This window comes from Neophocaena asiaeorientalis, unplaced genomic scaffold, assembly GCF_003031525.2.
Source record: "Neophocaena asiaeorientalis asiaeorientalis breed wild unplaced genomic scaffold, Neophocaena_asiaeorientalis_V1.1 scaffold76, whole genome shotgun sequence".
Taxonomy (NCBI): domain Eukaryota; kingdom Metazoa; phylum Chordata; class Mammalia; order Artiodactyla; family Phocoenidae; genus Neophocaena; species Neophocaena asiaeorientalis.
The window spans coordinates 2,852,907-2,880,675 of record NW_020173668.1 but is presented as its reverse complement, the minus strand read 5'-3'; the positions used below and the strand labels follow the sequence as shown (position 1 = coordinate 2,880,675).

Below are 27,769 nucleotides of genomic sequence, written 5' to 3'. Positions count from 1 at the left end.
CAGATACCAAGGAAAAACAAGACCAAGAGCCCTACCAGGAAGTACTTTAATCTTTTTTCTTAGTAAAAAAAAAATTGCAAACACTAACAGTTCACAACATTTCAACAACAAAGTACTGGTTGAGAGGTTTCCAGAAGCTCTGGATTCTAGAGTATTAGGAATAAAAGTTGGTACCCTGCTTCACTATAGATGGATGGCATAGGTCATAAATGGGAGACTTCTGGCTACTAAGCCAGTTTCAGAATGCAGTGGAATGACAATTCCTTCTATAGTGTCCTCTTAATCTTCCTTCCTGTCTCCCCTATCCCTCAGAAATGCCACCACATAAAGCCCAGCAGCAGTTAGCTTAGGCTCCAGTCTTCTCCTTGGGTAAGAAAGGGGGTGAAGAGACAGGGAGGTCATTCCTGAGTCTCCATGCTTTCCTCTTCCTCTCCTTGAGGTGGCTCTTCTGTATTCTCCTCCTCTTCCTCTCCTTCCTTCTTCTCTGGTGGCTTCTCATAAGCCTTTTCTGAAGGTGTCACTATCACTCCATCCCAGGTAGATATTTCAGAAGCAAGATCTAGAAGAGAAAAGAGGTGACTTCAGACAAGTAGCTCAACATACAAGTCATGACCCACACAGTGGAAACAGTAAGACATGAGTAGTGTAGAGTTTCTTTGTAGATCACAGAGTACCGTAAAGAACCCCTGTCCCACAGTGGTCACTCACAGCTGGCATCACCCTCCTGGCCAAGGATCTTCCTAAAGCCACCATGTGAGAGGATTCGGACCAGAGTCTGAGCTGTGTAGCAGACCATATCCTGAGGGAGAGCACAGTAAGGGTAAATTAGCAATGAAAATCAAAATACCTTATTTGACTAACATTCTCATGAAAAGTGAGATAAAAACAACTTCTAATTTCAAGACCAAAGTCTGTGAGAACCCCCAAATCCCTGACCACTAAAAACCACATTCCCTTTGCCTTCTGACCAGATATTCAAGAGTGGGGCACAACAGACCATTTCAGAGCTGTCCCAATACCTGCTGTTCCAGAGTCATGACTGTGTGTACTCTGAAGTTGCCACTCTCACAGGGGTCAGTGATACCCACCGACCCTGGCAGGAAGAGTCCTGCAGCCAGAATCTGCAAGCATCGTCTGAAACATGGAGAGGTATTAGAAGAACACACAAGACAGCTTACATCCAGCCCCAAACCCAAAGCAGCATGCTATACCTGTAGGCCACATTTAGGGCCAAAGGCTGTCTGGTGGGGTTGTTCATCACAGCATAGTGCCCCTAGAAGAAAGTGAATCTGGTAGGTATGCCATAAAGTGGCAATTCTATCTTCAAACAAAACTTTAAAACCATCAAGAAGAAAATTGGTTAATGTCTAGCTGAAATTTTAACATTGAGAAGCAGTTCTGAAATGACTGCTCATTCAGTAATTTCTCTGCATTACCACATTAATGAAATGACAGCAGTAATGAGAAAAACAAAGGTGCAGTAATAACTACTCATTTAACTGAATACTCCAAAAGCCCAAAGAAATAATAAACATTGAATCTTTATTGGATTACTTGTCCACTAATGAGATTTCTTTGTTTTTCTTTCCCTTTTCCGTCCCTCCCCCCCATTTCTTTTTAATCTGTACCAAATTTCATATTCTGGTAGGTTTCAGAGGAACTACTGTAACATAGGAAGGATCAGGAATTCCAATTGCCCTTCATTACTTACAAGTAGGTCAAGTATCCAGGGAGTGAGGGGCTCAAAGCCAGGGAAACGAATCCTCAGGTCCTTCAGCAGCCTGATGAGAACTTTAACTCTGAAGGTAAGAGGAACCAGGATTAAAAGTAATAACGGATCATGAAACAAACTAGTGAATATAACAAAAAGGAAACAAACTCACAGATACAGAGAACAAACTAGTGGTTACCAGTGGGGAGAGGGAAGAGGGGAGGGGCAAAATAAGAATAGGGGATTAAGAGGTACAAACTATTATGTATAAAATAAGCTACAAGGATATACTGTACAACATGGGGGATACAGCCAACATTTTATAATAACTATAGATGGAGTATAACCTTTAAAAATTGTGAATTACTATGTCGTATACCTGTAACATAATACTGTACGTCAACTATAGCTAAAAAAGAAATAAAGTAATAAGATTATTTACTTCCACACCTAAGGTACAGAGATGAAGCTATTTCCAGAACTATACATTCCCTTCCCTCAACCTAAGTTTGCTTACTTAAGGTAAAAATCAAAATCCAGACAGAAGATCACAGCCAAAAATGTTCTGTGAGAGGAAGTATTGGGGTGGGGTATCCTGCTGTTCAATGTAGTTAGAAGGATTAGGATATATCTTCACTCAAACAGGGAGGGACTCACGTGGACTGAGAAGCATTTTCCTCAAACCAGCGGGCATGTCGGATGGCTGCTAAGGCACTCTGCAACACCTTGATATCCACTAGAAGACAAGCATGACATCCACCAAGATGAAACATTCCCATTACTGAGCAAGCAATTCAATCCCACTGCCACAGTCCCAAGAATGTGGAAGGAGGACAGGATAACATAGTAATTCCTTAAACCACCCCCGTGTTCCCCAGATCAGCAAGTCACCTGTCCAAAAATCACTATTCCTCCCCCAAACCAAATCTGGAAGCATGAAAGAGCCCCAATTTTCTCTGAAAGCCTACCCCCTCCATAAATATTTCCTCAGTCCTTTTTCTTAAATCGTCAAACTGCTTTCTTGGCCGTGCTGGCTTTGACAATTTCACTAGCAAGCTGGTAAAACTGTTTCCAAATTACAGAGGAAGACAGCAAAGTTTGGGGGTAAACCTAGTTTGTTGCTATTCCATATGTGACCTTTTGGGACCTAAGTAAACTCAACAGCACTTTATACCATGTTTTGAATTTCCCCAAATTTAACAGCAACAGAATAAAAGGACTAACAGTGGAGTTCTGGGTCCAGTTTTCGGAGATTGGGTGGCACTGTTGTAATGAGAATCTTCACTGTAGCATCAGAAGAACTGATTTCAAAGCCAGTTTCATTGGTCAGCATGGTCAAAACTGCAAAAAGAAAAATCAAAAGCTGAAACTCATATTTCCATTAGATGACCAAAGGTAAATCCAGGATGAGGGTGGGGGAACAGATAGGGTTTTTAAAAGTTATTTACTTATTTATCTTTTTGGCCACACTGTGCGGTATGTGGGATCTTAATTCCCCGACCAAAGATAGAACCCATGCCCCCTGCATTGGGAGCTGGGTGTCTTAACCACTAGACCACCAGGGAAGTCCCCTAGATCGATTTTTAAAAACACCAACAGTCCAGAATCAGAAGTGAGAATACAGAGTTTAAAAGTAAAGGACGTCAACTGGATTTTGAACGCTGGTGAACTCTGCCCAAAACTTCCCCAACCTAAAACTCTGCATTCGCTCTTCCTTCTAGCCTGACCTGACTTTGTTAAAATGACATTATAATCATAGAACTGGCTCCTGTGACCACTAAATTACATGCTTAGCAACAAACTCAAACCTTCAGAAGGATCCTGTGCCCTTAGGCTCTCCACGACCTTGTTCCCTAGTGCAGCAACGGCTTCCACTAGATTGAAATAACAAGAGATAATGAAGATTACAATTACTTATGTAGATTTTTCTATACATCTCTGCACTCTGATTTCTGCTGGAGCAAGGACAAGCAGCTGAATGAACACTTTTACAGGGGAAGCTAACACCTGGACAGAGAAATTGGAAGGCTCAGGGAACAGGACACCTCCTCCTATATACACACACCTTTTTCCACAGCAGGGTTTCTTGTCAGTGGGACTAATGCCATATTGGCCTGGATAATTCTCTGTTTGGGGTTGGGAGGTAGGGTCTGTCTTGTGTACTGCAGAATGCTTAGCAGCAACCCTGGCCTCTACCCAAAAACATTAGCCCCCAAACATCTCCAGACAATGCCAAATATCCCCTGGGGAGCAAAATCACCCCCAGTTGAGAAACACTGCCTTATAGTAACTGGCCATATTCTTTCAGATACAACACATATTAAAAAACTAAATTTCCCATTTGTCTTCCAAACAGCCTTTCTCACACGAAATTTGGGCTTTAAAGATCCCTATGCCTCAAATCCAACTGCTATGTTCTGCTCCTAAGGCCAGAAAGAGGTACACTCACATGTTGGCAAAATCTTCAGGATCACCACCAGGTCAGCCACATTGTGTCCTGTAGTCATTGTTCCCTTTTTATACGATCCGACTTGTCGGACTTCTTCAATTTGCTGTTGGAGAAGGGATTTCAAGAAGAAAACTCAGAAGTGAGAAGACTGCCGAGTTCCCCTCAGAACTCAGTTACAACACAGCCTATTACCCGGATTTGGAAGTAGCAGAGTTCAAATCATATCCCCAAATAAGCACATGAAAAGCCTGGTTCATCATGCTTAGCTGACAGTAACGATATAAGTCTGGTCCCCAAGATCAGCACTACAAAGGAATTCCACTGTACTTTCCTATTTTAAGAGTGGCTTTGAATAGGCATCTGCAGAATTAAGAGACAGGAGCCAAGGAAACTTCCACAAGGCTCCCCTTTCCTAGGACTAAATCATCAAAAACTCACCACTTCAAATGTCCCTGGAGCCACAATCAAATTGTCAATCACATTGTTAATTTTTGTCACCAGAGAAAGGATAGAGGCCTGAAAGACAGCAGGAAACAAAAATACCCTCAGGTGAGACACTGTAAGCAACTTCTCACCAAGCTTGAATATCTTCCCCTAATCCCTTCAACAGGGGATGAAGCAATACCTTCACGGGCTCTGAGAACATCCTGACCCTTCCAGCCTTGAATACTTTTTGATCCCAAAGATAGATTCCCCAGTAAAAATATGAATGCACATGTAATTTGTTTATATATTCACCTGGCGCTCTCCCTCTACCCACAAAGAGAAATAAGGAGAACGATTAAACTTTCTGTGGAGTTTAGGCTCTGATAACAGTAACCTCACCACTAGTTATTTACTTCTTTAGCTTTCTTTGAGGAATCTCAGGAAGGAAGCCAAAGTATACCTGTTCAGCAGAGTTAGGAGCAAGGTCCTGATTCCTCTTCAGCAAGGCCTCACTGAAGGAAGTTTCATCAGGCGCTGGCTTGACCCGGGGAAAGGCCATTTCACACTAAACCAGAAATAAACAACTACATACTACTTACCAAAAATAATATACAATAGAGATTTTCTTTCTGTTGCCACAACACAAAAAAACTGAAAACAGAAAATTCTACAGCACTTATTTTTATTCCTTAAGATGTTCAAACAAGGACAGAAGCTGGAGGGAATATCCATAATTTAAGCTCCTACTACTGTTACACTAACAGATAAGCCAGAGATACCATTAACTGTTCAGAACCAAGATTATAACCATGTTACTGCCCACTGTGGCCGAGGGACTGTCTTCCCCTTCCAGCTTACACTGTTTATGTATGTAAAGCGACACACGGCTGACTCAAACCCACCCCCAACTCCACTCACTAATCCCTTTCTCTGCTCCAACTACCACCTGACTTCATTAATAGGGAGATGCTGGGCTCAACCACAGTTGAACAGTGGCCAAGGTACTCACCAAATAGAAATCAAATGGGATATGTGGCACAAAGGGCCTGAACCTAAAATATGAAAAACAATCCAAATTACTCACCACAGAAATCAAACTGATCACGCATAATGGGGCCAACCTCATTTACCAGGAGAGCATGCAAAGAATGCTTCTAACCCACAGCTGGATCTCACAAAGGCAGGTAAGATTAGTCCACTCCAAACTCCTATTTAGATGACTGAAATGGAAACTAACGGCTGCAGAGATGCTAAAAACTGGCACTCACCCTCCTCCGGGGCCTCCTCTGGAACCAAAGCGCCCGCCGCGACCGCGGCCTCTGTCACCCCTAGAAATGCATGAATAGATGTTAACTTTGTTTTGACCTCGTTGAAGCAATCTCCACCATACCGGCCACAAGATTTCGAGTTAGCCTACCTCCATCGCTCTGCACTTCCCTTTGGAAGCCAAGCCATCCCATTCCCACTTACACTTCTCCCCCCCAATTCCAAGTGCCCAGCCTCATCCCCCATGACCTCCGCCTTCTGGATAAATTAATCACATCAAACCTCACATTGAATACTGACGGGGCTCAGTGAGCCCTACAAGAAATGCCCCATAATTGCTGGGACATTCCAACCCTAAGACTTCAGAGACTAACGTGACTGTTCACGTGGTAAAAGCATCAGGCATATCCTATATGTCAAGCACTTGGCACTGAGGATGCATTACCTGAGGACACCCCCTCATCTGAACACCCCAGAGACCGAAGTGTCGAACCCGCCTACCCACTCCTGGGCCCCACCCCCATCCCCGGCCCGAGTTTCCCCGCCTCCTCGGGCCCCGACCTCCCCTACTCTCCCAGCCCAGGAGCTCTCAGGTTTCCGTGCAGCCCCTAGATACACGGCCCTTTCAAGTCCTCCGACTCCTTTCAGCCCAACTTCCCACAGTTTTCGGTCGAATACCCGAAACCTCTCTAGAGAACCCCACAGCCCTTACCTCATGGCGTCCTAGAGCCCGAACAATGGAGGCCACACCAACCGCCCCTTTCCTCCGAGGAGCAGACAACTGGAGAGGCGGCCTGCCGGCGTGTCCCAACAAACTCCCGCGCGATTGGCTCCCGCCGTACTCCGCCGCTTGTGCCTATTGGTTTACTTTGGTAAACCGGTTTATGAACCAATGAAAAGCGCCTACTGTGTCAGGAACTAGCCAATAAGAACGGACTTGACAGTAACGACTTTTGCAGACACTAGGGGGTGCTGTGTAAATAAATCAGGATGGGTAGCATTCAGAGAACTTTCTGTACAGTTCATGGAAAAGCGTGTTTCGAGGTAGCAGAGTGGCGCAGCGGAAGCGTGCTGGGCCCATAACCCAGAGGTCGATGGATCGAAACCATCCTCTGCTATCGGTGTGCTTCCTTGTTTTCCCTCCCTAGCAGTTTTAATTTTAAATTTCTTCAATAAATGTAACCGCCATACTCCTACTTTTTCCTCTCTCAAAAATGCAGGCTTTAGAAGCTGTTTCTTGCCATCAGCAAGCGAAATGGAACAGGAAGGGACTTTAGGTGACTGTGAACACTACACGTTTGGATGTGGTTCACAGAGGCTAGAAACTTGAGGCAGGAGAAGCGGATTTGAGTATGTATATTGATTAAATCAGAGGGGGAAAATACTGATGGTGAGGGACTAGCAGGGAAACTGAGACAGCCTTTGCAAAGAGAGCTCAGAAAAAGAGCGCAAGGGAAGTGACAAGAGAGAAGGACCAGACCCCCTGCCATTTGCCCAGTTTCCCCTCATTTCTCTTTTCCTCACTCTACAACCTCTGGCGGATTTCACCCTTATACGGTTTCACAGCCACAGATATGGATATACTATGGTTGCATTTACATCAAGCATATTACTATGTGCTTTTCGTGCTTCTATAATCCTGTTTCTCCCCTTTCTTGTCTTGTTTTGCATTGATTACTATTTATTCTTCCTTCCCTGCCTCTGTCAATTGGAAGTTACACACTCTTTTTCTACTCTTTTAGTGGTTACCCTAAAAATTACAACGTGCCTCCTTGAACTGGCAAGGTCTAATTTTATGTAATACTTTTACCCTCCTCGTGAAAAATGAAGGAATACTTTAATTCCATTTACCACCGTCACTCCCTCCAGAACTATATATATTGTTGTGTAACTTCTTTAAGTACTATATTGATACTGATATACTAATTGTAGTATTATTTACTACAGCAAAATGCACAGATCTTAAGTCCACAGATCGATTAATTTTGAGTAATGTATTCTGCCCATCACACAGCTTAACATAAAGAACATTTTTATCACCTCAAAAAATTCACTCATACCCCTTTGCCCTTCCCTTAGAGACAATCACTATTCCAATTTCTATTATCATAGATTAGTTTCGTCTGTTCTTCCCATAAATGGACTCACATCCTATGTACTCTTTTTTGTCTAGCTTCTTTTGCTTGACACATTTCAAGATTCTTCCATGTTTTTGCATTTATCAGCAATTTGTTCCTTTTTATTTATGAGTAGCATACCATTGCATAAATATTCCACAGTTTGTTTACTCACTCTCCTGTTGATGAATTCAGGACCTCCAACTGGCTGAGACACAGGCGAGCACATCTGGGCTCTTTCCAGTTTGGAGCCATTATGTATAAAGCAGCTATGACCATTTTTGTACAAGGTTCTTGCAGTGAGATGCAATTGTTCCTCTTGGGTAAGTGTAGGTGTATACGTTTACAGAATTTAAATTCCGTATATATGTTCAATCCCACAAGACATTAATGCTTATTAATTAAAGCAGTGGTCATTGAGATTTGCCATTTTTAATGCTCTTTATTCCTTCCTGTATACCCAACACTCATCTGGAGTAATATTCCTTCCGCTTGAGAATTAGTGCCCTTCTGCTTGCGGCTAACTTTCTTGGTTTTGGTTTTTCTGAATACATCTTTATTTCACCTTTGTTTTTGAAGGACATTTTCTCTAGATATGTAATTCTAAATTGGAAGTCATTTTCTTTCAGCACATTTATAATATTATTTTACTATTTTATGGCTTCCATTTTTGCTGTGAAAAAAATGTTGTTAATCAAATGGTTGCTCCTCTGAAGGTAACCAATCCTCTTTTTTCTGCCTATTTTTAAGATTTTATATTTGGTTTAATTTCCTGCAGCTTCACTCTGATGGCTCCAGGTATGGATTTTTTTTTTCTTTAATCTTGAGATCTGTTGAACTTCTTGAATCTGTGGCTTGATGTATTTCATTTATTTTTTTAAGTTTCTCAGGCATTATCTCTTTAAATATTGCTTCTACCCTATTATTTCCCCCCCTCCTGGGCTCCAAATAAAGGTGTGTCAGACTTTCTCAGGGTATCCTTTATATCTCCAACCCCCCCTTTTATATTTTTCATTCCTTTGTATCTATGCTTCATTCTGAGTGGTTTCTTCTGTCCTTTCTTCCAATTCATTACTTACTCCTCAGTTGAGTCCAACTTGCTCTTAAACTCATGAATTTGTTCTTAATTTTGGCTTTTGACTATTTCAGGTCTGGATTTTCTGTTTACTTCTGGTTTATCCTACTCCTAGGTTTCCCCTAGGAGTGCAGCCTTTCAGGATCCTAACCCTAAATAGGAAGGTGGTTTATCTAAGTAATTACCTCTGGGGACATTTGGACTCCAAATTTTATCTCACTTGCCCCACACAGCCTATTTTCTGCCACCAATTTTGGATCAGCAAATGACTCTAGGGTAAAAGCTCTCCTATTGCTGGTCTGCTTTTCTGTCCTTTCATGCTCTCACTGTCTTTTAGTTTGTTTATTTTATAAAGCATTTCATCTAACATTTTTAGTTGTCTGCAGCTCAGCTTGAGGATTGGACAAATTATTTATGCCACCAGTGTTGAAAGAGAAGCTCAATTACTAAGTTGGATTTCTAGTCTAGTTCTCCTGAGCTCCAGTTCCACTAATCCAATGGTCTATTGGACACCTCCACTTGGATATCTACAGGCACTTCAAAAGCAATAAACTAAAATTGTTATCTTCCCCCCGAAACATTTCAGCTTCTTTTAGCTTCTCAACTAATGAGTCAATGTCACCTAGATTTCAGTTATTTGTATGTTCTTCCTGAATTCCAGTTGATTCTACTTAAAAAGCATCTCCCTATAGTGAACAAGACCGTATTATACATTTAAAAATTTGTTAAGAGGGTAGATCTCATGCTAGGTGTTCTTAACACACATACACACACACACACACACGCACACGCACACACACACACAAAAGGACACAAGGAAATGTTTGGAGGTGATGGAAATGTTTATTACCTTGTTGTTGTGGTGATGTGTTTCATGGGCATATGCATATGTCCAAACTCATCAAATTGTATACATTAAATATGTACAGCTTATGGTATAACAATCATACCTCAATAAAACTTAAAAATTATTTTTCCAATCTCCTATCTACCTCTATAGCCTCTGGAGCCCTCGTTATAGAACAAAGACATTATGCCTGTCCCACAAAAGCTTGCATGATCTGCCCTCTGCTGCCTTTTCTTGCCTCTCCTCCTCAGTCATTCTTACACCCATAAACCTTACATCCTAGATCAGGGTTGGAAACATGCACTGCTAATGAAGCCAGTAACGCAAATGAGTGAACAGGGTGAATAGGAACCGTGATGAGCTAGACTCACCTCAAAGAAGTAATGGATACTTGGTTCCAGATTATTGTTCATGGAGAGATGCAGGACCTAGATTACCAGCTCTCCAATATTTCAAGACAAGTCAGAATTCCAAATATTCATGTGCCATCTGCTGATTTTAAAATGTGGGCAATTAAATTTTATATATATATATATAATATACATATATAATATATAACATATATATATTTGAGAGAGAGAATACATGCCAGACAAAACATGCCTCATCCTCCTACCCTTGTTGAATTATTTCTCGTTGGAGATTTTCCTGGCCCTAATGCAAGCAAAATAGCCCTTATCTGGGCCTTTTAGCAATTTACCTATCTCTCTGCTGTAGTATTTAACTATATTACATTATGGCTATTTGTCCCAAATAGAGCTCCTCAAATGTATGGACCATATATACATGATATATATGAGATACATATATATATATATATATATACACACACACACATATATATAGTCTTAATCTTTATACCTTCAGCCGGTGCTTAACACGTACTAGGTCCTCTAGAAATCTGCAGTACGGAAGAAATTTCCTGATCTTTGGTCTTGCCTAGGTACAGGCTTGCAGAGGTTGGCAGCGCAATACGATCAACGACTTCTGCTGGCCATTAGAGGGCAGACTGATTCCGCAGCTCTCCGGCCCCCAGCCCAGCCGTCAAGGGCCCCAAAATACTCTCCCCAATTTACCCCTCCGCTTGTCATTTCCAACACTGTCTCCCACCGCCCCGACAAATGCCATTTTAATAATCCTCCTCAAGACAAACACACACTCACACGCCGGCAGTGACCCTGAGATCACACCTGTTCGCTCTTCCAGCCACCCGCAAGCTCTCCCTCCCCGTTCCTACAGCCATTGGGGAACTAAAGAGTTAACTCCGCCCTTCTACCTGGTCCTTTTTCTCCGCTAATCCGCTCAATCTGTAAACCGGAGGTGGGGGGGGGGGGAGATCCTAGATGGACTGGTTACGGGGACCCTGGATTCACCTACTTTAACGCCTTTTCCAGAAACCGTCACCCTCCCGCACCACCCCGACACACATCCAAACACACACTTTTTCCTACCAAGATCCCAAACCAGCACCTCTTTCTCTCTTCCCCAGACGGAACCAGGTAGGAGGGGAGGGAAAGGTGGGGCGCAAGAGGCCCTCTGTTGTTCCCACAGACTTCTCTATTCCGTTCCTCCCGACCCGGCAACAGAGCCCCTTCTACCCGTGCCACTTCTCGGAGGAGGAAGAAGTTTGTCCGCCGAGAAGCGCGAAGAGGCTCTAAAGGAAAGTGCGCGGGCTGAGAGACTCGGAAGAGCCCGCGACTTCGGGGCGGGGACGAAGGAGTTAAAGATCCAGGATTGGTTCTAAGGTCACGGAGTCTGGGAGGGGAAGCGGCCGGGAGGGAGGGTTCGGAGCTTGGCTTGGGTCCTCCCCAGCCCCCCCCGGACTGCCGGAGACTTGGGCCGGCCGGACGCCCCTTCTGGCACACTCTCTGGGCCAGGCGCTCACGCACACATACAAACACTCACACTCCCCTTTCCCTCCCTGGCGCCCTCTCCCATCCTTCTCCACGGAGCGCTCGCTCGCGCTCTCGTTTTCTCTCTCCTAACACACACACACACACACACACACACACACACACGCTCTCGCTCACACTCGCGTCCTCTCGGCCCCCGCGCTCTCCTTGCACCCACCTGCTCTGCAGCGCCCTGGGCGCACCCCTCGGTCGCGCGCCCCTGGCGCTCCTGGCGCAGACTGTCACAGCTAGAAGGGGCAGCGTGCCTCGGGGTGAGCGCCCCCGCCCCGCTCGTCCTCCCTCCCACAGGGGCGCTCCTGGTGCCCAGGATGGGCCGCTGAGCCGGAGGGGACGCCAGAGGCCATGGTGGGAGCGCTTGTCCGCCTCGGTGCCCGCTGAGGCCATGCCGCGCCCCGGCTGCCCCTCCGGCGCCCGCCTGCGCCTGCTTCTGCTCCTGCCGCTGCTGCTGCTGCTCCCAGGCAGCTACGCGGGCAACCTGACGGTGGCCGTGGTGCTACCTCTGGCCAACACCTCGTACCCGTGGTCGTGGGCGCGCGTGGGACCGGCGGTGGAGCTGGCCCTGGCCCGGGTGAAGGCGCGGCCGGACCTGCTGCCGGGCTGGACAGTCCGCACGGTGCTGGGCAGCAGCGAGAGCGCGCTGGGCGTCTGCTCCGACACCGCCGCGCCCCTGGCCGCCGTGGACCTCAAGTGGGAGCACAACCCCGCGGTGTTCCTGGGCCCCGGCTGCGTGTACGCCGCCGCCCCCGTGGGCCGCTTCACTGCGCACTGGCGGGTGCCGCTGCTGACCGCCGGCGCCCCGGCTGTGGGGTTCGGGGCCAAGGACGAGTACGCGCTGACCACCCGCGCCGGGCCCAGCCATGCCAAGCTGGGCGACTTCGTGGCGGCTCTGCACCGACGGCTGGGCTGGGAGCGCCAGGCTCTAGTGCTCTACGCCTACCAGCCCCGCGACGACCAGCCCTGCTTCTTCGTGGTGGAGGGGCTGTACATGCAGGTCCGCGACCGCCTCAACATCACGGTGGACCACCTGGAGTTCGCCGAGGGCGACCGCGACCATTACACCATGCTGCTGCGCACCGTGCGACGCAAAGGCCGAGGTGAGACACGGGCACACCCATCCGGCCGCTTTGCCTCCGGGCCTTCCCCGGGACATCCTCTCTCTTCTCCGGGCCAGACTTCTCCTCCCCGCGGCTCCTCATTCCTGTCTCAGCCTCCTCAGCCCTTTCCACCTCTGAGTTTCTATTTCCCTCTCTTTCTCCATGCCCCCCCCCACCCCCTCTCCCAGTTCCTAGGCTCTCCTCTCTTCTCACCTCCACACTCCCCCCCCTCCTTCCCGCCGGTTCCTCCGGAGTTAACGGGAGGGAGAAAATGCCTCCAGCCACCATGACACTTAGTAGGGCCCCAGCTTAGTTCCTATCCCTCATCTCTCCCCCATTTTCCTTCTCTTCCCAGCAGGCTTCTTCCCTCCTCCAGCTTCTCCTCTTCGTGCTCCCACACGCCCTCTCCTCTTCCAGTCCCCTCTCCAGCTGGCCCTTCTCTGCTCTCCCCCGCTCCTGACCTCACCTTGCCCACCTTTGGCTCCATTATTCCCTCTCTCCCTATCTGGGCTCCTTCCTCCTCCCCCTCCCACCGCCTCCTCCCTCCCTTCACCTTCCTCAGGCCACAGCCCAGACTGAGCCAGGAGTTCCACTTAACTACCTCAGGGTCTCTGAATTTCCTCCCCTGGGTGCCCCGGCTTCAGTTCCCCCTCCACTCCCTGACACTTAGGCTCTTCTCTCTCTCTCTGACCCCCCTTCCTCCACAGTTGTCTACATCTGCAGCTCCCCAGACACCTTCAGAACCCTGATGCTTCTGGCCCTGGAAGCTGGCCTGAGTGGGGAGGACTATGTTTTCTTCCACCTGGACCTCTTTGGGCAAAGCCTGCAAGGAGCACACAGCCTTGCTCCCCACAGGCCCTGGGAGAGAGGAGATGGGCAGGATGTCAGTGCCCACCAGGCCTTTCAGGTGAGTGTTCAGATTGGAAGCCCAGGCTGTGGGGCTCTGGGCTGGTGGCACATTGTGTCTGGGTCCTGGGTCCCTCAGTGTCTGAAAGGATTCCAGAAAAGAGGTTCTGGATGCTCATAGAGAGTTAGGTGACAAAGGGCAGGGGGCTGGGGCAAGGGGTATATAGAGGGCCAGGGGACTTCAGAACCAGGAGGCTAAAAAGATGAGAAAATGCCCTTGAGGTGGGATAATGTTCACATCTCATAGACCATCTGGACTTGGAAAAGCCATCCCAGTTCATCCCCTGCTTTGAAGCAGGCAGCACCTCGCGCAGGACATAGGATCCAATTTGACCTTGAGCAAGTAGAGATGCAGCTCTGGGAGGTGGGCACCCAGAGTACTGGCAGGACTGGAGTCAGCACCCAGCTCTCCCCTCTCCACTGACCCCTTCCTCAGGCTGCCAAAATCATTACATATAAAGAGCCGGATAATCCTGAGTACTTGGAATTCCTACAGAAGCTAAAACACTTGGCCCATGAGCAGTTCAACTTCACCATGGAGGACGGCCTGGTAGGAGGGGTTCCTGGGACCCTGCAGCGTGGACCTCCAGCCCCCAGTTCACAGCCCTCTGCCAGTCGCCGCCCTGCTCTCTCAGCCATCCCCGTATTCCCAAGTGTCCCCTTCTTTCCCTTCCCACTGTTCCCGTATCTCTCCTGATGATGGAGGGGGGCATTGACAAGTCATTCAACCTCTGAAACTCAAATCCTTATCAGTAAAATGAGGATGCTACGTCCTGCCCCATCTGCCTAGCAGGATTCAGAAGCAGTGATATACGCGGAGGCGTCTTACAAGTAGTAAAATCTCTCTGTGCTGTGAGCGTGTTTTCTCCCATCCTCTTCCAAGTTCCCAGTGCCTCCCATTCCCCACCCCACAGCGCCCCACTCTGTGCCCTTCATACATCCCACCCCAGCCCAGCTCTGCCTGCCCCTGCAGGTGAACACCATCCCAGCGTCCTTCCACGACGGGCTCCTGCTCTATGTCCAGGCAGTGTCGGAGACTCTAGCACATGGGGGAACTGTCACCGATGGGGAGGGCATCACTCAGCGGATGTGGAACCGAAGCTTCCAAGGTCAGGCACTGGAGGTGGCAGGAATGGGCTACCTTGGGGTGCCCCAGGCAGGAAGCAGTGAGAAGCCCCTAGCCCTGTAGTGCAGGTAGTCACTTGCCCACACCAGTCTCTTCTACCTCTCTTCTTCTTTAGGCTCTTTTCCCCATGTCCCTAGTGCCATCAAGAAGTCTTCCTAAGTGCCCAGATCAAAAGATCAACAGACGGAGATGAGGTGTGGGACCCATGAAATTCCACCCTGTCAAAACACAGCCATCTTCCTCCATACCCCCAGGTGTGACAGGATACCTGAAAATGGACAGCAATGGAGATCGGGAGACTGACTTCTCCCTCTGGGATATGGATCCTGACACTGGCGCCTTCAGGGTAAGGCTGTGCCCCCAGAAGACAGTGCCAACTGGGAATGACATTTCACCCTCCCACCGCCCCGGATAAGACAGAGCCCTGGATAAAAGAGATCCAGCCAATCTGGAGGAGCAACCAGAACAATAGGGACTCACAGGTGTTGTCCTTGGGGAACCCCACGTCTGAGGAGGGAGCACAGTGCTGCCCTCAGGAAACTCCTTGTCTCCAAAGGCAGGCAGGATCCCCTCCCAGCGGAGACAGACTGACTCAGGGCCAAGATGAATGCACATCCTATTGCCCTATAAGTGCAACAGGAACAGGAAGGGGTTGAGACCACAGGCACCAAGGAGCAGATCATCCAGGGAAGGCTTCCTGGACGAGGGGTGCCTGGATTAGGCCTGGGAATGTGGACCGAGAACACTGCATTTTCCTATCTCCTGTGTGCTTCAATCCAAGATTATAAACTCCCTGAGTGTAGGGCTGTGATTCTATATAGAGTTTTCTTTATAAAGCCTTTAAGTCATTTTCAAGTTTGTCCACTCTGATAACATGGGGCATGGGTATGAGGCTCTCTGTATCCAGTCACGGCAGGGACTCGTTGAATAGTTGACAGTGCAGACACAGTCCCTGGCAGCAGAGATGGGGTAGGTGGGGGGCAGGATTTCTCCCTTGGACGGGAGGCCTCACCAAGGGCCCTTGCCCACCGACCGCTCCTGCCCTCCCATAGGTTGTTCTGAACTTCAATGGAACCTCCCAAGAGCTGGTGACCGTGTCAGGGTGCAAACTGAACTGGCCTCTGGGGTATCCACCTCCTGATGTGCCCAAATGTGGTTTTGACAATGAGGACCCAGCCTGCAACCAAGGTGACTGCCCCTTGCCTTCCAAGCCTCCATTATGGAGATGCTGCATCCTTCCTGCTCAGGGAATCAAATACGTGCTCCTCTCCCACACTGAGGGGTTCCTGGAGAGACTCCTCCTGCCTTTTTCTTCCCTTCATCCATCATCCCAGTTCACTGATTGAATATTTTTTAAAACTTTTTATTTTATTTCATTATTATATTACTTTTATTTATTTATTTATTGGCTGTGTTGGGTCTTCGTTGCTGTGCATGGGCTTCGTCTAGTTGTGGCAAGCGGGGGCTACTCTTTGTTGCAGTGTGGGGGCTTCTCATTGCGGTGGCTTGTCTTGTTGCGGAGCACGGGCTCTAGAGCGCAGGCTCAGTAGTTGTGGCCCACGGGCTCAACTGCTCCACGGCACGTGGGATCTTCCTGGATCAGGGATCAAACCCGTGTCGCCCGCATTGGCAGGCGGATTCTTAACCACTGCGCCACCAGGGAAGTCCCTAATTGAATATTAAAAGGTTCTTCGGGGAATTCCCTGGTGGTCCAGTGGTTCGGACTCCACGCTTCTACTTCAGGGGGCCTGGGTTCGATCCCTGGTCAGGAAACTAAAGATCCCACATGCCTGTGCGGTGCAGCCAAAAAAATTTAAAAATAAAAAAAATAAAGGTTCTTCCTCCTGCTGTCCAATGTCTAACCCAAATCTCTCTTGCTGCAACTTGGACTCTCCCCTACAGACCACTTTTCCACCCTGGAGGTGCTGGCTTTGGTGGGCAGCCTCTCCCTGCTCAGCATTCTGATCATCTCCTTCTTCATATACAGGTAAGCCTTGGAATGAGGGTGGTGATTGAGGCTGGGAGACCTAAAGAACCAATAGCAGAGGAGGTGGCAGGGACCCAGAGGGAAGAGGGAGGGGTAAAGGGACAGCACAGCAAGGCCCAGGGAGATGGGGGAGAAAAGAGACTAAAAAGCCTCAGGACACCTGGAAGAGAGAAGGAGGAGGGGACAGAGGTGGAGTGGCCAGGGAGGATCTGGGAGATCCAAGAAGGAGCAGATCTGTTGGGGGCATCATAGGGTGTGGATTCCGTTTATCCTCCCTTCCTGCTTGTACAGACCAGATGGGAAGCAGTGGACCAACACCTGTGGGGTTGGGCCTATATTCGTTGAGCAGGGATGAAGGCTCTGCTGTGTACCAAGTGCTGAACCCAGAGTGGAGGAGAGAGAGAAGGAAGCCCCACTCCTGCCTTCCAGTGGGAGGCTGACAGGAAAATGCAGGAAAAGTTAAAGACAGAGGGAAGCAAGGAGGGAGAGAAGGAAATCGATGCTGGTCAAGCATATACTGTGTGCCAGGCACTTCCACACACAGTTTTTCTTTTCATTTTTGTAACAATGCTTTGAAATAAATGTCGAGGTCCCCAATTTCCAAATGAGGACATTTAGACATGAACCTGAGACTCAGAGAAGTGGAATGACTACCCCAAGGTCCCCAGTGAGGCAGAATTTCACCCAAGCCTCCTGACTCTCAGCCAAGAGGATGTTAATTGCCCCACCCATCTCTTAGCAACTGCAGTGGTCCCAGGGCTCTGAGGAGAGGCTGCTGAGCACCCCCCAACCCTGGGTCAGGGGCTCAGACATGGACTTAGGTGCACATTTCATGCCTCAGAAAGATGCAGCTGGAGAAGGAACTGGCCTCAGAGCTGTGGCGGGTGCGTTGGGAGGACCTGCAGCCCAGCAGCCTAGAGAGGCACCTCCGGAGTGCAGGCAGCCGGCTGACCCTGAGCGGGGTAAGAACTCCGGTACTGGGGGGAGGGGGCAGAGTTGGGAATGGGCGTGTGGGTAGTGCCTGATGGGTAGGGTAGAGAGCAGGCTTCTAGTCCCAGCCCTGCCTTCACTCACTGTATGACCTTGGGCAAGTCACATTCCCTCTCTGAGACTACCGCAGGTAATGATTACATCTACAGAGCTCCCTCACAGGGCTCTTTCAAAAGTTAGAGATAGCATATGTGAAAATACGTTTTATTTTATTTGTTTGTTTTTTTGTATAATCATCTGAAAGTTTCCGCATACTTTTTTTTTTTAATTGGGGTATAGTTGTTTTACAACGTTGTGTTAGTTTCCACTGTACAGCGAAGTAGTAGAGTTCCCTGTGCTATACAGCATGTTCTTATTAGTTATCTATTTTATACATATCAGTGTATATATGTCAATCCCAGTCTCCCAGTTCATCTCACCCCCACGCCCCACCCCCCTGAAAATACTTCTTTTTTTTTTTTTTCCGGTACTTGGGCCTCTCACTGTTGTGGCCTCTCCCGTTGCGGAGCACAGGCTCCGGACGCGCAGGCTCAGAGGCCATGGCTTACGGGCCCAGCCGCTCCGCGGCATGTGGGATCTTCCCGGTCTGGGGCACGAACCCATGTCCCCTGCGTCAGCAGGCGGACTCTCAACGACTGCGCCACCAGGGAAGCCCCTGAAGATACATTTTTACAAAGTAAATAAATGAGGAAAGGATTTTATGATGTGAAATGAGAGGCAGGGCAACACAAAGATAAGGCAGGGTAGTGAAGACCAGAACTCAAGCAACCGGGATGGAGAGCCGGGCCCGTGGGCTGACCACCCCTCCTGCACTCCGTCCCTTCAGAGAGGCTCCAATTACGGCTCCCTGCTGACCACAGAGGGCCAGTTCCAAATCTTTGCCAAGACAGCATATTATAAGGTGGGTCTGGGGAAAGACCACTGGTCCTCAGGACTGGGGCAGGGCTTTCCTATAATGGAGGACTGGAGACGGTCTTAGCACAGGGGTGGGCTGTCAGGGCTGGGCCATCCCCTTACAGTGACAATCTCCATTCCTCACTCAGGGTAACCTCGTGGCTGTGAAACGTGTGAACCGTAAACGCATTGAGCTGACGCGGGAAGTCCTGTTTGAGCTGAAGCATGTAATGTGGGGAGGGAGGCAATGGCCTAGGGAAGAATCTAGGGACACAGGGGAGGTGGGCCAACAGAATGGGTATGGAGGGACTGCAGGGTATCCTGGGATGGGCCCCTGTGTGTTGTGGGTACGAGTGGGGGAATCATAGATGGAAGAAGGGCTGGAGATTTTGTAGGGGCTCCATTGGATAGGCTTAGGAAGCAGAGGGAGTAGGGAGCAGGTTCTGGGGAAGGGTTCTTTAGAACAGGAGTGGGAATCACCGGGGAAGGTCCTAGAATGTCTGCAGAGAATGCATAGGGACTTAAGGAGAGTGAGGGGTCCCCAAGGGTGGGGGCAACTTGGCAAGGAGTGAGGTCTCTGTCAGGTTCTGATGCTGGCTCTCACCTGCAGATGCGGGATGTGCAGAACGAACACCTGACCAGGTTTGTGGGGGCCTGCACTGACCCCCCCAATATCTGTATCCTCACAGAGTACTGTCCCCGTGGGAGCTTGCAGGTGAGGCAACAAGGGAGTGTCAGGACAACTAGGCCTAGCCCCGGCTCTGCCCCTGACTCAACATAAGGCCCTGGGCAAGCCTCTCTTTCTTTCTGACCTTTATTTTCCCCATCTGTAAAATGGGAGCGGGGGGAGGGTGGTGGCACTGGAGTAGATCCAAAGCTTTGTCCCGTTCTGCCAGTTTATGTCAGTGGAACCCCTGCACTCCTCCTCCTGGGGGCATGTGCAGGGTACAGGGCTGACTCTCACTGCCCAGCAGGACATCCTGGAGAATGAGAGCATCACCCTGGACTGGATGTTCCGGTACTCGCTCACCCATGACATCGTCAAGGTAGGCCCAGAAGGGCCCACTGGGTGTTGGGGGAGGGGCCAGGCAGTCTTCTCCCCTGGCTGTGGTTGGTTGGAGGTCTCACTCATGCCCAAGACCCCTGCCTCCCCAAATTTCCCAGGGTATGCTGTTCCTGCACAACGGGGCCATTTGCTCCCATGGGAACCTCAAGTCATCCAACTGCGTGGTAGACGGGCGCTTCGTGCTCAAGATCACTGACTACGGGCTGGAGAGCTTCAGGGACCCGGAGCCCGAGCAAGGACACACCCTCTATGCCAGTGAGCCCCGACCTGACTCTGACCCCTACCACCACCCCCAGCACAGCCCAGTGGGGATGCTGATGCCTGGCCTACGGTGGGCTCGGGCCCACCTTTCCTGACTCCCTGCTCAGTTCATCATCAGTAGAAAGTGGAGTCAGACGAAATGGTCTCAAGACCCCTTCTAGCCCTAGCACCCCCTGTGATGTCTCCAGATCAGTCCCAGCCACATCCCCTGGGACCTTGTTTCCCCTCATCCCTTAGCTTTGGGGCCCTTCACCCTGTGACTCCTGACCTCTGACCTGCAGAAAAGTTGTGGACAGCCCCTGAGCTCCTGCGAATGGCCTCACCCCCTGCCCGGGGCTCCCAGGCTGGTGACGTGTACAGCTTTGGGATCATCCTTCAGGAGATTGCCCTGAGGAGTGGTGTCTTCCATGTGGAAGGTTTGGATCTCAGTCCCAAAGGTGAGAGGACCATGCTTTCCCCTAATGCTGCCACAGTCAACTAACCCCAGCTCCAGAGAGAGGGAACCCTGGAAATGCCACCACCCTTTGCTCCACTGCTGCCAATGACCCTGAGCATGACTAGCCCAGTTCCCTGCAGGGCTCCCCTGCCCCATGCCCTGGTCCTGGACCTCCCCACCCCATTTCTCAACAGGCCCCGGGCTGAACCTACCCCTCGGCCTCTCTTCCCCCACCACACAGAGATCATCGAGCGTGTGACTCGGGGCGAGCAGCCCCCCTTCCGGCCCTCCCTGGCCCTGCAGAGTCACCTGGAGGAACTGGGGCAGCTGATGCAGCGCTGCTGGGCCGAGGACCCGCAGGAGCGGCCACCCTTCCAACAGATCCGCCTGATGCTGCGCAAATCTAACAGGTCGCTGGCATTAGTCCTGGATCCTCCCAGCCTCCTCTACCCCCCACAGCGACCGCGTGCCTCACACTTAAGTCTTATCCCTGTGGTGGCAGAGCCCACGCACAGCCCCCCGCATACACAGCCTGCTCCAGCCCGCCACAGCCTCGCAGCCCCCTCTGTGAATACTGTAGGACCCAGCTGGTCCCACAGTCCCCTACCTCTCATACCCCGCTCCTCCAGCGGCCCCTACTCCATCAGCCTTCAGTGGCCGCAGAGTAAATGGCCTCCCACCTTCTCCCTACACCTCTCTGCCCTCCGTGGGAGCTCCCACCCGGCCCTTTGATCCCCTTTCCCAGTGTGCCCCTGGGGGTCCTCCAGGCGCACCCCTCTGCCAGCCTGTGTGCCCTCACTCCGTTCTCGAGTGGTCCCTGTCCCCTTCTGCCTCTTCTACCTCCTTCTAAGCCACTTGTGTTCAACAAAGATGTTCAAAATAGCCAATACGTCTGAAGCTTGAAACTTGACCCTGGGGTCTCAGGGATGAATTGGACTTTCCTCCGACCCTTTTCCCCTGCCACCCCGATCCTTCTGTGCCCCCCAACCCTGACTCTCGCCAGGGACTCCACTGCAGTGGGCTGACATTAAGCCTGGGGAGGGTGAGAGCCTGGGGGAGGCACTTCAGGGTAGGGCGTGCCCTTCCTCTCTCACCACCACCCCTTCCGCCGCCCCTGTCCCCAGAGAGAACAGCAGCAACATCCTGGATAACCTGCTGTCGCGCATGGAACAGTACGCCAACAACCTGGAAGAGCTGGTGGAGGAGCGGACCCAGGCCTACCTGGAGGAGAAGCGCAAGGCGGAGGCCCTGCTCTACCAGATTCTGCCTCAGTGAGTGCCCGTGCTTGGTGCTCCCACCACCCCTGTCCCAGCCCCACCTCACCTTCTGATCCTGCACCTGTCCCTGACCCCTCAGCTCAGTGGCTGAGCAGCTGAAGCGTGGGGAGACGGTCCAGGCCGAAGCTTTTGACAGCGTCACCATCTACTTCAGCGACATTGTGGGTTTCACAGCCCTGTCGGCGGAGAGCACGCCCATGCAGGTAAGACAGGCACAGCCCCAGGTGTCGGAGCAGCCAGGTGTGCTTGGCTTGGCACCTGCATCCCATAGGCCTGCCTTCTGGTATCGCTTTTCCCACCTGAGCCCAGGTGGGGCCCCGGGGCCCCTTACTCCCCACCCCTCTTGGCTTCTCTTTTCTTCCAGGTGGTGACCCTGCTCAACGACCTGTACACTTGCTTTGATGCTGTCATAGACAACTTTGATGTCTACAAGGTGAGTAAAGATGGGAGGGGACAGACAGACGGATGTGGAGGGCAGAATGACATAGTCTTAAGCAGGAAGACCAAGAGACGTGGACAAAGACAGTGTCACAGGGAGGTGTCACAGGGAGACCCAGGAACAGGCAGAAAAACCGCGCGGGGGCTGGGGGATGAGCGAACACAGTGGCTGGTAGATGGGGGGTGGGGACAGGAAGGCGGTGCCCACAGTGTGGGGGCCGCACCGGGAGAAAGTTCCAGTCCTCAGGTCCGGCACCCTCTCGCGGCCCTCACAGGTGGAGACCATTGGTGACGCCTACATGGTGGTGTCCGGGCTCCCAGTGCGGAACGGGAGGCTGCACGCCCGCGAGGTGGCCCGCATGGCCCTGGCGCTGCTGGACGCGGTGCGCTCCTTCCGCATCCGCCACCGGCCCCAGGAGCAGCTGCGCTTGCGCATCGGCATCCACACAGGTGAGGCCGCCGGAGGGGCGGGGAGTGGGCTCCCACAGGCTGGAGCTGCAGATAAGAGACGAGCCGGCCGCGTCGCCACCGCTCCCCGTGCGCGCGTACACCTACACCTCTGGGCTCCCACCGACAGCAGGTCCCACCTGCTGCCTCTCCTGGAGCGCTCTAGCCCCGTCCTATGGCCACCCTCCGTTCCTCCCACCTACTTCCCTAAACTGATGGGTTTCCCTCACTGATGGGCTTCCGCTCCCTCCAGGACCCGTGTGTGCAGGTGTGGTAGGGCTGAAGATGCCCCGTTACTGTCTTTTTGGGGACACAGTAAACACGGCCTCAAGAATGGAGTCTAACGGGGAAGGTATGCTGGGTCCCCGAGGCGGGACAGGGAGGGAAGGGTGGCTGTGGCTGAGGAAGGCTCTCCTGGCAGTGGGTGCCTATCCAATCCATGTTCTGTCTCCTCCCAGGCTCCCTTCTCATAAGGGTTCAACCTGGCCACATCACCTTGAATCTAATCAGAGACTCAGGTCCCAGCTGCGCCCTCTTGGCAAATGATTGAAAAGTCTTTCCAGGCCAATGTCCAGCAGTTCCCAGCTGGGAACTACCTTTAGGACCCTCTTGGGTGTGGTAAAAAGGGCTCCAGAGCAGCCCACTCGGGTGTGAATCTCAGCTCTACAACCGACTCAGCTGTGTCAGTTTGCTACACCTCCCTGAGCCTCTGTTTTCCTCACCTGGAAAATGAGAATTAAATATCTACCTCAGAAGAGTTACGTGAGAAAGTCATATAACACGACTAGCAGATAGTTGTCATTCAACTTTTCTGAGCCTTAGCTGTTTATCTTTTTTTTTAAAAATTAATTTATGGCTGCCTTGGGTCTTCGTTGCTGTGCGCAGGCTTTGTCTAGTTGTGGCGAGTGGAGGCTAGTCTTAGTTGCGGTGCGCGGGCTTCTCATTCTGGTGGCTTCTCTTGTTGCAGAGCAGGGACTCTAGGTGTGCGGGCTTCAGCAGTTGTGGCACGCGGGCTTCAGTAGTTGTGGTTCGCAGCCTCTAGAGTGCAGACTCAGTAGTTGTGGCGCACAGGCTTCGTTGCTCCGCGGCATGTGGGATCTCCCCAGACCAGGGCTCAAACCCATGTCCCTTGCATTGGTGGGCAGATTCTTAACCACTGCGCCACCAGGGAAGTCCCTGTTTATCTTTAAAATGATGCCTGTCTCAGTGTTCTAAAAAACATAGCCCAACCCCTGGAACACAGTAGGTACCAAATAAATGCTTGCTCCCACCTCTTCCCTTGGGCTTGCTTCCTGTTGATCTTCTGCCTCCTGCTGTAGTCAACACAATTCAATTCAGTAAATATTTATTGAGCAACTACTGAGTACCAGGCCTTGGAATACTAAGACGACCCAGACCAAAGCTTGCTAGGGAGTCCACGCGGACCCCAGCTAAGCCTCGTGGTGGGCAAAGGGCTACTTGGGAGCCCAGAGGGGGTCTGGTTCAGCAGATATTCCCTGAGCACCGTGTTGAGGGCATTGAGGTGGAGAAAGCTTCTCACTGAGGTTCAGTCCTCAAGGAACACATTCTCAGAAATCGTTTAACAGCATAAAAGGGCCTCTGCGATGCAGACCCCAGGAGTAGTAGGGGCGAGTTCAGAGGGAGGTCAAAGAAGGGCTGTGGGGAACAGCAGTCAGGAGTCAGGAGTCTGGTCAGACCTCAGCAGATTTGGGCAGGTCTCCTCCCCGAGGCCTGGGCTCCCTCAGCCCTGAAATGAGGGTGTTGGGTTAAGGAACGATGATAGCTAGCACTATCAAACACTCGTATAGTGCCTCCTAAGTGCCAGACTCTTTTAAAATGCGTAATGAATAATGTTAAATTTAATCCTCACTAGAAGGCTTTGAGATGGGTCCTGTTGCTATCAGCATTTTGTAGAGTAGGAAACTGAGGCACAGATAGTTTATACTACTTCCCCGAGCAAGTGTCCAAGCTGGGATTCATACTCGGCAGAGCAGGCTCCAATGTCTGAGCTCCTGACCACTACACTCTATTGTCTGTCTAGAGCCTGGTGATGCTCTGGAGTGCTGTCCGATAGAACTTTCTGCAGTAATGGAAATGTTCTATGCTGTGCTGTCCAATATGGTAGCCTCTGAGGCATTGCATTTTTCACTATATTTCAATTACAGTTTAAATAGCCACATGTGACTAACGGCTTTCATGGTGGGCAACACAGTTCTAGAGTTCTTAGGGAGAGGCCCGTGTAGTCAGACACTACATGGAGGGGGTGGGACTTTGAATTAGGAGGCTTTCTGGGCCAAAGGAAGGAGGGAGAGCATCTTTCTAGCCCCACAGTCCCTGATCTCCTGCTCCCATCTCTTGCTTCTCTCATCTCCCTTCTCCTACCCAGCCCTGAAGATCCACTTGTCTTCTGAGACCAAGGCTGTCCTGGAGGAGTTTGGTGGTTTCGAGCTGGAGCTTCGAGGGGATGTAGAAATGAAGGTAGGAAAGGAAGTCCCTACCCTTACCACCCCTTAGGGTCTCCGAAGGGCTTACCCTCCCCCAGGGCCCTTCTCAAGCAGCCAACCCCACTCCCAACATTTGGGAAAGTGGATGAGTCACTCCCCACCCCAAACTCCTCTTTTTCCCTCCAGGGCAAAGGCAAAGTTCGGACCTACTGGCTACTGGGGGAGCGGGCGAGTAGCACCCGAGGCTGACCTGGCTCCCCTCCTGGCCTTCCACACCTCCTTTCCCTGTGCCAGAGGTGACAGAGAGGTGCCAGGCCTCAGCCTCGCCTGCAGTATCCCCACCATTGCCAAAGAAGTAGTTCGAACAGCTCAGATGTGCAGACCCCAGTGGAGACACCAGACATTACCTCTGAAAGTGGACTGGTATTGGGGGAGAACTTGGAGCTCACAGGACTGGACCAAAACTCACAGCCATGCCCAGGGACACACACACACACACACACACACACACACACACACACACACGTAGGCACACGCACCCACTCTCCACCCTGACTCAGGCCAGGCCAGGCTGGGACATGGATTCCTGGATCCTCCTGCCCCTCCCTGTGCCCTCTTCCCTCAACCATGCTACACTGTGACTTTTATGGGGAGGAGGAAAAGGCAAAGGGATTATAGGTGAATCAAGGGGCTGGGGGGAGTCCACATCTGGGCCTAGCCCAGATGGGCCACAAACACCACCACCCCCGTCCCCCACCACCCAACCTAGAATGCAATGCACAGGGGAGAAAGGGAAGGACAGAGGGCTGTGGGCTTGTGTGCCTTGCTTCTCCTGTGAGTGGAGACCATTAAAATCTTTATTCCAGTGACAGTGTCTTTTCTTGAGGGAGAGCGGGTTGCCAGAAAACACAGTCATTTTCTCCATCCTGTGCTTCAAATAAGGTGTTTCTCAAGTTGGAATGCAGTATCTGAAAAAGGCTGCAGTGCCCCTTCCGTTTTGAGGAGCCAGTGTAACAGCCTGCGAATGACCCCAGCAGTGCTGGTGCTGTTGGTCTCAGGACCCATTTACTCCCTTAAAAGCTACTGAGGGCCCCAAAGAGCTTTTGTTTATGTGGGTCCTATCTATCAGTATATTCTGTATTAGAAATTAAAACAAGTCTTTATTAACTCATTTAAAATAGCTATAATAAACCCATCACATGTTCAGTTTTTACGGCTTTATCAAAGACAGTCTTAAGAGAAACTGGCTTTTTTCGAAGACCACAGTGACTAGTTTGGTGCTACTGCCTTGATTTATGCGAAGACACCAGCAAGTTTTAACCCCACTGTTTTTGCAACATCAGTGCAAATATCAACACAGTCAATAAGGCAAATAACATAATTAGGAGTGTGAAAATCTCATGTGTGTGTGTGTGTGTGTGTGTGTGTGTGGCTTGAAGGATCTTAGTTCCCCGACCAGGGATTGAACCCGGGGCCCCTGGCAGTGAAAGCACCGAGTCCTAACCACTGGACTACCAGGGAATTCCCATGAACATCATTTTGACCTCATCCATCCCCTGAAAGGATCTTGGGGACCCACAGAATCTGTGGACTGCACTTTGAGAACTGCTCTATTACCCAATGCCCAGCATACAGTAGGACTATAAGGAGTGTGGACTGAGTGGGGGAGTCCTGGCATCTGTCCCAGGAGGCCTGGGAGCCAAGAAGGAGGGGTGAGGTGGGAACATATGGATCCCTTTTGACCTCAGTTGAAATGTGGGAATTGTCCACCTGCCCATCCACCCCCACACCAGTGTAGACAAATGTGAGTGATAGTTTACAACATGACTCTCAGCTGGGCTAAGGGCCCTCCTTTCCTTGCTCTAGCCACGCACCCCACCCCCTTCCTGAGCAGGCAGGCAGGAATGCGAATGCGGGGGAGAGGTGGCTGCAGCTTCACCTCCCCCATGGGGAAAGAAAGTGCCAGACATTTCTTCAGTACCATCCATCAAGTGCAGACAGGCCCCTCCTCCGACCTCCCCAAACCTCTTACTGGAGTCCACGCCCAGCGCCCAGCGGGACTGGAGGTCGGTGTGGGCTATGGAGAGCTTGGACGTCTGCCTTCAGGACAGGGCGCCCTGACACACAAATGGTGGTCTGGAGGTGAAGAAAGGATAAGTCGTTCTCCCTTTGTCTAATGACCCTTCCTGATGTCCCGTGCTCTCTTCCCACCCTTTTTGGCCTCAGTCAGATTTGATTTATTGGGAGAAGGAGCTAACACAGTCAAGTCCTCAGCTGGGGATGAATAGCTCTGGGAGGGCCTAACAGAAGGGTGGTTGCCTTGGTAACCACAGCACACCCACCTTCCCGGTGGGCCCTGGTGGCCATGTTGACTCCCAAGCCCCCAATTCCTCCTCGCAGGTAGTGGCAGTCCCAGAAGGGAGTAGAAATACTAGAGAACTGTGGGACCTAAGAAGTCAGATCAGGGACTTCCCTGGTGGCGCAGTGGTTAAGAATCTGCCTGCCAATGCAGGGGACAGGGGTTCCAGCCCTCGTCCAGGAAGATCCCACATGCCGCGGAGCAACTAAGCCCGTGCGCCACAACTACTGAGCCTGCGCT

The 27,769-nt window shown here is 50.7% G+C and overlaps 2 protein-coding genes and 1 non-coding gene across 5 annotated transcripts; 2 read left to right on the top strand and 1 right to left on the bottom strand.

The window, feature by feature from the left end:
• Positions 1 to 28: 28 nt before the first annotated feature.
• ILF2 (interleukin enhancer binding factor 2) lies at positions 29 to 6,659 on the bottom strand. Its single transcript, XM_024748302.1, has 14 exons — positions 6,565 to 6,659; positions 5,855 to 5,914; positions 5,596 to 5,638; positions 5,047 to 5,151; positions 4,599 to 4,676; positions 4,161 to 4,263; positions 3,520 to 3,585; positions 2,936 to 3,052; positions 2,369 to 2,447; positions 1,712 to 1,799; positions 1,212 to 1,273; positions 1,020 to 1,134; positions 709 to 799; positions 29 to 559 (listed from the first exon to the last, which is right to left on the bottom strand). Exons 1-14 carry the CDS (start codon positions 6,567 to 6,569, stop codon positions 399 to 401), a joined length of 1,173 nt encoding a protein of 390 aa, XP_024604070.1. The 5' UTR covers positions 6,570 to 6,659; the 3' UTR covers positions 29 to 398.
• Positions 6,660 to 6,898: 239 nt separating this feature from the next.
• TRNAM-CAU (transfer RNA methionine (anticodon CAU)) lies at positions 6,899 to 6,970 on the top strand. The gene has a single exon. It is a non-coding gene; the product is annotated as a tRNA-Met (tRNA).
• Positions 6,971 to 11,588: 4,618 nt separating this feature from the next.
• NPR1 (natriuretic peptide receptor 1) lies at positions 11,589 to 26,039 on the top strand. 3 transcript variants are annotated; one of them, XM_024748183.1, is made up of 22 exons: positions 11,589 to 12,898; positions 13,606 to 13,805; positions 14,241 to 14,354; positions 14,778 to 14,913; positions 15,185 to 15,276; positions 15,983 to 16,118; positions 16,833 to 16,917; positions 17,759 to 17,879; positions 18,734 to 18,808; positions 18,951 to 19,028; positions 19,412 to 19,516; positions 19,776 to 19,847; positions 19,966 to 20,122; positions 20,410 to 20,565; positions 20,806 to 20,974; positions 21,689 to 21,835; positions 21,921 to 22,044; positions 22,206 to 22,274; positions 22,555 to 22,729; positions 22,980 to 23,078; positions 25,113 to 25,204; positions 25,357 to 26,039. In XM_024748183.1, the coding sequence occupies exons 1-22, from the start codon at positions 12,187 to 12,189 to the stop codon at positions 25,417 to 25,419; spliced, it is 3,177 nt and encodes a 1,058-aa protein (XP_024603951.1). In that variant the 5' UTR covers positions 11,589 to 12,186; the 3' UTR covers positions 25,420 to 26,039. The 3 variants fall into 3 exon arrangements, with proteins under 3 accessions (XP_024603951.1, XP_024603950.1, XP_024603952.1); XM_024748182.1 differs by having other exon boundaries at positions 19,773 to 19,847; XM_024748184.1 differs by having other exon boundaries at positions 11,760 to 12,898; positions 19,773 to 19,847; positions 20,410 to 20,544.
• The last annotated feature ends 1,730 nt before the right edge of the window (positions 26,040 to 27,769 follow it).